This window comes from Emydura macquarii, unplaced genomic scaffold (genome assembly GCF_026122565.2).
Source record: "Emydura macquarii macquarii isolate MOO-44397 ecotype Brisbane River unplaced genomic scaffold, CSIRO-AGI_Emac_v2 contig_1390, whole genome shotgun sequence".
In the NCBI taxonomy this organism is placed as follows: Eukaryota; Metazoa; Chordata; order Testudines; family Chelidae; genus Emydura; species Emydura macquarii.
Genome location: NW_027131527.1, coordinates 294,833 through 305,308, shown reverse-complemented (window position 1 = coordinate 305,308; position 10,476 = coordinate 294,833). Strand labels below are relative to the sequence as shown.

General features: G+C 38.9%; 1 protein-coding gene across 1 annotated transcript in view; it reads left to right on the top strand.

The window, feature by feature from the left end:
- The first annotated feature begins 363 nt into the window (after positions 1-363).
- Positions 364-10,476, top strand: part of LOC137156185 (rap1 GTPase-GDP dissociation stimulator 1-like) — a 46,500-nt gene continuing 36,387 nt past the window's right edge. Inside the window, exon 1 of the mRNA XM_067552922.1 lies at positions 364-467. Coding sequence (XP_067409023.1) covers positions 464-467 — 4 coding nt within the window. The 5' untranslated portion in view covers positions 364-463. The remainder of the gene's footprint in view (positions 468-10,476) is intronic.

Sequence of the window (10,476 nt, the reverse complement as noted above, 5' to 3'; positions counted from 1 at the left end):
GAGTGCTCAATGCCAAGTAACTCCTGGGTTTTGAGCACTTTTTAAAACTGACCAGAGCTTTACGGTGCCAAAAGACATCTGGGCTCTTTTGAAAATGTGTCCCTTATTTAGCTGAATCAATAGTCACACCCCTAAATGAAAGCAGAGGTAGATTCAACAGAAATTATGTTGAAGTTCCTAAAGGTTCTCCACTAGTATAATAATTATGTGTTTCCATTTCTGTTAATGACATCTAAGAACTGGAAACAGAAGCAGTGGTGGGGGATTAAGTAATTAGTGAGTATTAGATGCATTTGAAGATCAGGGTCATGGAAAAGAGAGAGCACAAGCTGTCAGCTGCTTCTCTGCCTGAGAGCTATAAAATATTCTCCTTATTCACAGCTTGGTAGCTGTAAAGGACAGAGCTTCACATTACAGATCGGCTATTCTCTATTGTCCCCAGTTTGGAGATCCGTGGTTTTTAATGGGTGAGTATAGCTCATGCTAAATTTAGATCTAATTGATATTTAATACATGATGTTTAATTTTTTTCTTCACATAGGAATTGCAAATGTGTTTGGGATTTTATAGGTGGGGAGGATTGCCTTGGGATCATTTCATTATGGAAGGTTGATATTCCGATACATGCCATACTAAAGTGACCTGAAATCTTTGGTGTCATATCAAATGATCTTGGAATAAAACCAGTCTTGATTATCAAATGCAAACAATAAGGTGCATTTAAATACTCACAAGCTGCAAGAAGGCATTGAATTCAAACTTCATACAAGACCCACCAACTCACACCAATTTGCAAGAACAAAAATAAAATGCAGCACAGCAGTTTGAGGGGGGAGGTTAACTGCTTCATTGCCCATTAAATGCACAGGACAAGATACCTCAAGCAAAGTAGCTTGTATATGAATCTAGATGTGTTGTCAAATGCAGGTGGGGGTGGAGGAAGTGCTGAATTCAAATGGTCTGGATTTAAGTGTGGTTCAACAGGTCCCAGCAACCAGGTAAAGGAGGAGGGTAAAGCCCATCTTTGAATTGTCTTATTTTGTGAAAGGGGTCATGTGCGTAATAGAGTTGAAACGCACTTTTGATATTTAAATTCTGTTCTGCTACTGAGCAATAAAAAGTATCAGCAAGTGCTAATCAAATATTAAGGGCCAGATTTCATCACCCTAATTCTCATTATAGTAATTTACTCTGCACTTAGTCCCAGTGATGTCATTAGGTCTAATCTCAGAGTAAACATGAGTAAATGTGAAAGACGCTGTCCCTAAGTGGATTATGACAATCAAGTAGCTGTTTAGAACAATTACCTTAATAAATATAAATTTTAGTCATAAAGTACAGCTCCCCCTCTCCCCGTAGCATTCAGAGCACTGCACAGACATTAAAATTCAGTTAAACATCATAAACAGTAGAAGAGCCAGATATAATGGAATATCCTATGTAGGGAAAACCAGTATAACACAAACTTCTTTGGACTTTGATGTAGCCTAAAGGGTAAATGCTAGAGATAGTTGAACTAGAGGTTTTTTTTTTTTTGGTTTATTCATTCTTTATGAATCAGTCCCATTTTCTGTATTCAGCAAATATTTCAAAAGAATAAGCTACAGATTATAGGTTACTTGCCAATTGTTCACTTCTGCTCTTTTGTAATTGCTATTCACAGTGTGCAATAGGTCACATGGTATTGTTTCTGGTCCCTGGTTAGATTAATGAAACTTTGAACAGTCAAATAACAAATGGCAAATACCACACTTCTGGTATGGATTTGTGAAACTCCCTTTTTTTGAAGGAAACATTCATTCTTCTGAAACCGTTTAGTTGCAATATTGCTGAGAAATAATGAGTATTAATCTAGAGGATACTAGGAATTCTTTACGTCTGCCTCAGATTCCACAGTATCTGGCAATATATTGTTTACCTCTTCCACAGCCTTATATACTAATACACTACTACCAGAAGTAAATCTCAAAGCTGCTGCCTTTGGTTCAAGCTTTTTTCATAGATTTGGGGGAAGAGGGAGGAGTGTCAGGTGTGTTTAATAGATTGGAGTCAGCAAAGCTTATTGTTGCCTGTACCTGAAGGAAAGTCAGCTCCACTGAAGTCCATAAAGTTGTATTGATTTGCACCAGCTGAGAGTCTGGAGAACTGGATTCAACCCAGCATGGTTCTGAGTGACCCTGGGCATGCTCAACTCCTAGTAAATATGAGGGTTCTTAGCACCTTGCAGGTGCCAGGGCCAGATTAAGTTACGGGAAATTTAGGGCACTTTATTCCTGAGTAATAGCATCCACATGGGTTTAATGCGCTTTAAATTATTCTCTTTGACTTAACACCTTTTAATTGATTCACCTTAACTGTCCTAAACGTCCCCACATAGACAAGCACTAAGTCTTGTGCAACTAAACTTGTTAAGGGCCCAGACACAGCAGGCCCTCGATCTTTGTCATTATGAGATTTATTTTTTTAACTGGGTTATCGAGTTCCATCAGGGAACGTAATTTACGACCAAGACTTTCAGAAGACTCTTCCCTGTGCTGATCAATGTCGTCTTCAGCTTCTTTAAATGAAATTCCTGTGATTTACTCAATAGTGAATGGGCATTATTAAAAACAATGTTTTAAAGACACTTATGTTGCATTAACATTTTTCTGTTTAGCGACCCTAATATCCAAACACATGTATTGCATTTATCTAGACCCTTTAATAATGCATAAGAATAGTTTCATCCAGGACTCAGTCCAGCAAAATCACATGTGCACACCTGACTTTAACCCTGGGGGTAGACCCACTGATTTCAGTGCTTTGCTAGAATAGCAAATGCAGAATAGCCCCAATTATTATTATATTTGGATAGAAAATACATTGGGTCAAATCCTACTCATGGTTATACTGATGTAAATGTGAAGAAACTCCAATCATTTAAACAAAGACAGCATCTTCCTGGTACCGTGGACCTACCCAGAAATGCAGCTATTACAATAAAATAACCTCACATGTCAAAAAGTGGACTATCAATTCTGTCTGTAGTGTAAAGTTAGAGTAACTTTGAACAGGCATCCACTGGTGTAATGACAGCAGAATTTGGTAGAGCAGTGCTCTTCTAGACAGATCTCAAAATATTCAGGCCAGGATCCCTTTGTCCACCATGGAAATGGGGGTGATTATGAGGCAACTGTTTAGTAAAGGGTATCTGGTAATAATAGTAGAATACAGGAAAGGGACTGTGACCCTAAAAGCTCCTTCATGCCAGCTGGCAAAGAGCACACCCTGTAAACTCTTGAGTGCCTTGTAAGTATCTCGTGTAACACGCTGGTCATGAGTATCTGATTTTTTATACACACACACACACACACACACACACACACACACACACACACACACACACACACACACACACACACACACACACACACACACACACACACACACACACACACACACGAAATATGTTATGGAGGCAGTTGATAAACAAGCCTGCCCCAGACAAAGCAATGTGATAACGGTCTTCATGGATCAAGCTAATAGGTGGATAGGAAAAACCACATGACTTCATTACAAACAAAGGGAAACAGAAGTACATTTGTATCTAACGTAAAGTGATCATGCAAATTGAGAAAGCAAATTGCTCTGAGGATGAAAAGAGGGCTTGACACCAGAACCCTGAAGAACAAGCAGTAGGGGAAAGGAACTTTGTCTGTGTGTATTTGCCAAAGAACATATTTCAAAGGTTTTCTGGGCTGGGAAGAAAGGGGATTCCTCTGTTATCCATCACTTGGGGGACAAAAAGGACATCACTCTCTGATTCTGGGAGTGGTGAAGCCACCTGGCTGAGTGGCTGGAAATGCTGATCTCTTGATGTAAGTAAGAAAGGTGCTTAGGCAAAGATTATTGCTCACTGAAGTTAAGTTTTAGACTCTAGAAAGCCTGTTATTTTTGTTTTGTTTGTAACCATACCTGTCTTTCTCTTGCTTAATAGGACTTTGTATTACTTCAATCTATGTCCTTTTTAAAGAAACTTGTGCTTAGTTTTACTATAAACTCTCTCAGTGCTGTGTATTTAAGTCAAATGTGGGTCATCAGATAAATTAACAGGCTGTGCATGCATGGTCTCTTTGGAGGCAGTAGACTTGGTTAATTTTCTGTGGGAGTCTGCGGGACAGGGACTAGACAATGCAGAGAGATGCCTCTGGGGAATTTGGATTCCCTGAATGTTAGCTGCAAGGCAAGGTTTAGACTGGCAGAAATTTAACAAGTTTGCTAATGAGACAGACAGACCGGTGTGGCAGGGAAGAGGTCACAGAGCTTAAGTTCTACCAAAGCTGTCTTGCTGAGGCAGACAGGTACCACAGTGGCTTATAGTGCTGGGCTCCCTGAGAAGAGTGTCACAAAACCATATATATGTGGTCCAGACTACATGCATTAAGTGGCATTTATTCCCTGTGTAGATATGTGGACTGTAAACAAGTCACTCTTTAACCTTCACTTTGTTAAGCTTCAAGTCACTCACAGGAATAATTGTTTGCAAGACAGGGGCCCTATATAACATAAAATAAGAGATGAAAAAAAATCCCCAGAAGAGATGTTATGGAAGTAGAATTTGTTTTTAAATAACATTTTCAAACAGCAGGTTGCTCTTTAATAGCTCTGACTTAGGGCCTTGTTTGGCAAATCACTTCATCATATGCTTAAGTCCATTTGAAGTCAGTGCAGTTAAACATATGCTTAATGGTTCTGCTGAATCAGGGCCCAAAAGAATGTAGTGGATAAGAACAATTACCCATGAGCAGATATATGTGGTCCAGCCTAGGTGGTTAAAAATATAACAGTACTATGAGTAAATACCCACTATAATCAGAAGTGGTAGTTCACAAGTGAGAAGGGAGGATATTTTACTGTAAGACCTGGATGTCTGGAGTATCTCAGAGATTCGTTGTTTGCACTGTTTAACTGAAATAAATATTTTGCATACCTAAACTACTGTATCATTCTTTAGTCTCGATTTTTTTTAAAAATGCCCTTGTGATCAACAAGAAAAAAAAAGTAGACAGAAAATACCCAATATCCTGTATAAACAAAAATGGATAGTCAGTTGCATTTCTCATAGTTTTGTCAGACAGCCCTCTTGTAGAGATTCCTATTATTCTGTCTCCAAGCTCAAACAGCTAGAGAACTCACGGAGGACAGGATAACCTGCTACCTTCTCTTTATCTATCATCTATTTAGCAGTGCAGGACTTGTTCCCAGTCCATTTTTGGAGGCACCATCAATAAGACATACAGAAATGGACCTGTCCAAACACTTGAACAAAAAGGAAAGGTGAATGATACCCTCCCCCTCAGTGCTCTGATAGAGCATGTGGCAAAGCAGAACCTTCCCACTCCATTTCTCAAACCCCAATTGTCTGATCTTGATCAGCTTCCGTCATATAAAATAGAAACTGCCTTGACCTGAAGAAAGTATAAGGAATGCAGTTCTCTCTCTATTTAGAGAGCTTTTACTTTTGTAAGGGAAAGAGAAACCCAAAGACCTGTCCCTGCAGGCAAAAGCATTTTCAGTCCTTTTAATTTTTAGTCCTCTCTAGTTTCTTCTCTCTAACACGTATTAGTCAGCAGGGCAGGCAGTTGAGTTAGTGCATAATGCCACTACGGTGCATAAATCAGTCAGAAGACACTCTGAGAAGAGCAATATCATCACCATTCACAGAAGTTTAGCAGTATCATTTATGTCAAGCAGATATGGGCCAGAGTCACAAAATTCAGATCTATATTTGATCTCAGAATTAACTCCCTCAGAGTTTTGGGCACTGGCATTAAATGTTCAGTTAGGTCCACTGAACACAGAAGTCCAAGTCACAAGGTTTAGATCTGGATTTGGATCGGAACTCGAGTTAAAACTGCATGAAAGTTCAGTTTTGTACTGTACTCAGATGAGTTTCTTTAGGGAGAAGGTTGGCTGGCTCCAGGCTATTTAGGATGGCTGCAGAACCAGTGAAACTATTTTCCTGGACCCCCAAAAAATAGTGGGTTTCTGTATATTATTTCTCAACAAGCAAACCATTTACAAATCATTTTGAATCTTCAGGCTTCCGGCCATCAGGATTTTAAGCATTTCTAAATAGCTCAGCTTTGGAAAGCTTGTTCAGTGGCATCTTTAACAATTTGGTATCGTAGGGTCAAGTTTTGTGACACTGCCCATCACCTTAGCAACTCTCCAAACACCCAAGGGCCAACCCTAATTTGAATAACAGAAGTTAACTGCTTGTACTTAAGCAATTTCTGACAATCTGTCAAGGAAGGCACGTTTGCCTTCACCTGGCTCCCTCCCTTAGCTTAGTCACCTGCTCCCTTAGGGAGGTGATCCTGGGTGAGCTGAAGATGGAGGATTCAAAGAGACCTTCACTTGTCCTGCTGATGCCAAACCAACAGACTGGTCTGTAGGGGATTGTTCAGTTGGAGTAATTTAGAGCAGCCCACCCCACTCCGTCAACCCAAAGATCAGGGGACTGGAAAAGTAACCTATACTATTCTTTCATCTCATGTAGACGTACCTATGTCATGCACTGAGCTCAGCATAGTCCTACCCAGAATTTTGCAGGGGACATTTGGCCACAAGCCTGCAAATTAGGGATCCCTCTCTCCAAGATAGCACAATTTATTGTGGATTTTTTTTTTTTTTGCAAGACATATTTTAAAATGTCACTAGCCCCCCTATGCTAACTTTTAATCCAACAGATGTCTCCAGGGGTGAAAGGGAGAGCACAGTCAGTCATTCTTTTAAATGCCTCTCATACAGAAAAACCAACATAGTCACTCTTCAGAAAAAACAAATAGCCTTCTCCCCTATCTATCTATCTATCTGTTAACATGGATAAATGCAGGAAGTAGCAAGAATACACTTGCTTGGTATAATCCTGAAAATTTACTTTTATTTACTTTTTTTTTTTTATGGATACATACTAGACATGAGTAACCTACAACACTGTCCAGAGAAGCTACAAAAAAGGAAAGGTCTGGTGAGACACTGTTCACAATTATGTCCCTGTAGCCTTTTGGATACTACCTTTAAATCCCTTCCCAAGAGCTTTTTAATCTGCTGATACTTTTTCAGAAATCTAGTTATCCTGGAGTGCAATGACAACGGCAGAAGACATATCTTCTAACATGGTGTAAGTGGCTTTTCACAGAGACCGAGATAATGGTTTATCTGACTTATGAGACAATTTTCCAGTTACAGGTTTAAAAATCTGAAGAGATGGCAAATCTGTTCCTTCTTTACTGTACTTTATGCTCCAAGATACGATACTTCTACTGGAAACAATATAAGTCAGCCAATCCTGAGACACTGTCCTGCCTTTGCAAAGCTGGAATATAATCATTCACTAAAAGCCAGATCTGAATGCCTTTACTCATGTTATGTAGCACCTTATGCAACAAGTAGTGTCTCACTGAAGAGAATGAAGCAGCTTCTACAACCCTTGATTTCAATTAGACTGTTCACAGAGTAATACGTTACTTCTTGTGTGCAAGGGTTGGAGTATTTGACCTCATGTGTTTTAGTTACTGTTATTTCCATATGCACACATGCCAATCACCAATATTTATTCATATCTGATTTTTATCCCTCTGTTTCATTACCAAATAAATACCTGATTTAGGGAAGGAAGACTGGAGCCTAACATTTCTTCCACTGACTATGCAGGCATTTGTTATTGTAGAGTTACACATGAGAGTTGAAGGGGAAGTGTTATGAGAAAACAAAAGCTTATAAAGAGCTGCATGACTTTTGCAGATATATAGGAACTAAAACAAGACTTGTCAAATTGTTTTTTGACTGTGTCCATAGAAATACCCTACAGCTATTTTTTTAGCATTATGAACTTACCATGTACTTTCTTATCCTGAAGTAGTGCTCTTATAGTTCATGAACAGACTCCCATCTCATCTACTATACAGTATGTTCTTTATATTAACCACAGACCATTTTATATTCCCAGGGTTTTTTTTAAAAAAAAGAAAGTCTTCTCAAAAATAAATTAAAGGTGAGCAGATAAAGGGCTTAATGTAGAAAATTGCTGGAAAAAGGTCAACAAACATTAAAGATACAGTTGGACCCTTGGTTGACAAATTGGGGTATTCAACCTAGCCCCATTTGTTTCAGTGGATGTATAGCAGATGAGGATCTGCCCCATTAAATTAAAAATGGCAAATAAGATAAATAAAGAAGGAAATGGTTTTAAATATCTCCCAACATTTCTGTGTTTCTCCTGTTACAATTTATGAGATCATTGGATGGAAGCTAAAGCTAGACTAATTCAGACTAGAAGTTACCCTCATCAAAAGATGTGCCTAATTAACCACTGGTACAATTTACTTAGATGTGGTGGATTCTCCCTCAAGTGAAGTCTTTAAATCAAGATTTGGATACCTTTCTAAAAGAAATGCTAGAGCTCAAACAGAAGCTATGAGCTTGATGCAGGATCCACTTGACTTAACTGTATGGCCTTTGTTATGCAGGAGGCTCATTTCTGTGATCATAATGGTCATGTCTGACATGTAAATGTATTACTTTACTGCCATCATTTATTTTCTGTGTTCCTTCCAATGCTACTGCCACTCAGATGATCGTAAAACATGTAATCCACACCAATACAGTGTAGCTCCTTGTACCCATTCTACTGGTTAGATCACACAGAGGCTTGCGTCTGCTACTGAGCTGATAGTCATGACCCTTTGGCTAGTTGGAGGCTTATGCTTTCACACCCAGAGATTCCAGGTTCCGTCCCTGCAGATGACCCACCAAGGGGCACAGTTAATCAGAGCTTTCTCCCTCAGAGCCCATTTTACATACACACACAGTTGAAATATTTCTGACAGAACAGATTTCTGTTGGTAAAATGCTGTTTTGACTGAATTGAAACCTTCTGCAGGAATGTGTTGATTCTGTCCAACCTTTGACAGAAACTGGGTAGGCTGCCTAAGCAGTCTGCTTTTCTGCCAGCTCCCTGGCAGCCCAGCTGGCAGGTACTGAAACAGGTTACCCTGTTTTGCCAGAAATTCTGCAAGGACAACCTTTGATTCTCATGTGGAGCAAACACTGATAATCCTCAACTTCCTGAGTAATAGCCTTCCCTTTCTCAGCCAGCTTTAGTAAATATGAGTATTTGTGCCATTGGGATCTGCTGTCAATGAAAGGGGTTGTGGTGATTTTCTACCATGTGACTCCCCTTCAGGGGAAAACAAAGGAAGATAAATAGGATCAATCCTACATTGATTATACTCAAATAAGCTCTAGTAAGTAGCAACAGCATCTAAAAAGAGCATTTTTTTTTAAGACTGTCCTATTTGAAAGTTCTCTTCTGCAAGTAAGACTGTCTTGAACGTAGCTTTTATTCTACCACTTCTCTCATTCTCTTCCTTATAGTATTTATTTTAATTTCATAACACAATAGATTCTAACCAGATGGAATATTCTCAAGACTATGAGTGTCATTGTGCATACAATGTTACTTGACTGATCTAGTCTCCAGAGGAGTAACAAAGCACCTGGATTTTTAAATTACCATTCTAGCAATCCACATGAATGGCTTCAGGATAATGTTGATTCTATTGCATGCTATTTTTAAAATACTCAGCATTTTCACTTTCAAATATTAGAGATTTAGTTTGAAATTTCTTAATATAGCTAAGATCTCATTGCCATGATTAGATGGTAAAGTACTAGAGATTAAACAGATTTTCTCATGCTTTGGGAATCTTTAAGAGAAAAATCATAGGAGGTACCAGATCATTCACTCTGATCCCAATCTGCCTCAAATTTTTTTCTCAGCATTTATAACCCATCATGTTAGCTACAGTTTAAGAAACATAACCTAAAGACTGCACAACTGTCACGGTTGCTCTTGTGGCATTTCTTAAGTTGCATTCTAGAAGCACTTAACTCAAGTGAAATCCTTTTTTTCCTATTACTTACATGTGCATAGCCCTGCAGAAAGAGAACCAGTGCTGCAAGAAGTTGCTACAGAAGAAATGGTTCTTCTTATAGATTTCCCTATTCCAGCAGTTCTTGCGGAGTTTCACTACTAATCAATGCTACCAATTCTTAGTCAACCACAAATTGCTTTTCTTTGACATTTCCCCCTATTGGTGTTTGTCTGTGTAGTTCTTTGCATGTGATTCTAGGAAAGCTAAATCCTCAGACAAAGACACAATAGGTCTATTAACTATAAAACCTCTACTAGGATAGTGCTTGGGGTTGGCTACAAACCCCAGGATCCAGTTTGGATATGGATAGAGGCCTCTTCAATATTTTTAATTAAATAAATACTACTGGGAATTGAGAGATTATGGGAGACTAATTTCCTAGCTATAGATTGGGAGACAAGTGTTGTTAATAATGGTAGGGTCCAGATATTCTTGGATGTGATAGATGGAAGATTTCTTCACCAAATATCCACCAAACTAAAAAGAGGTGATGCCA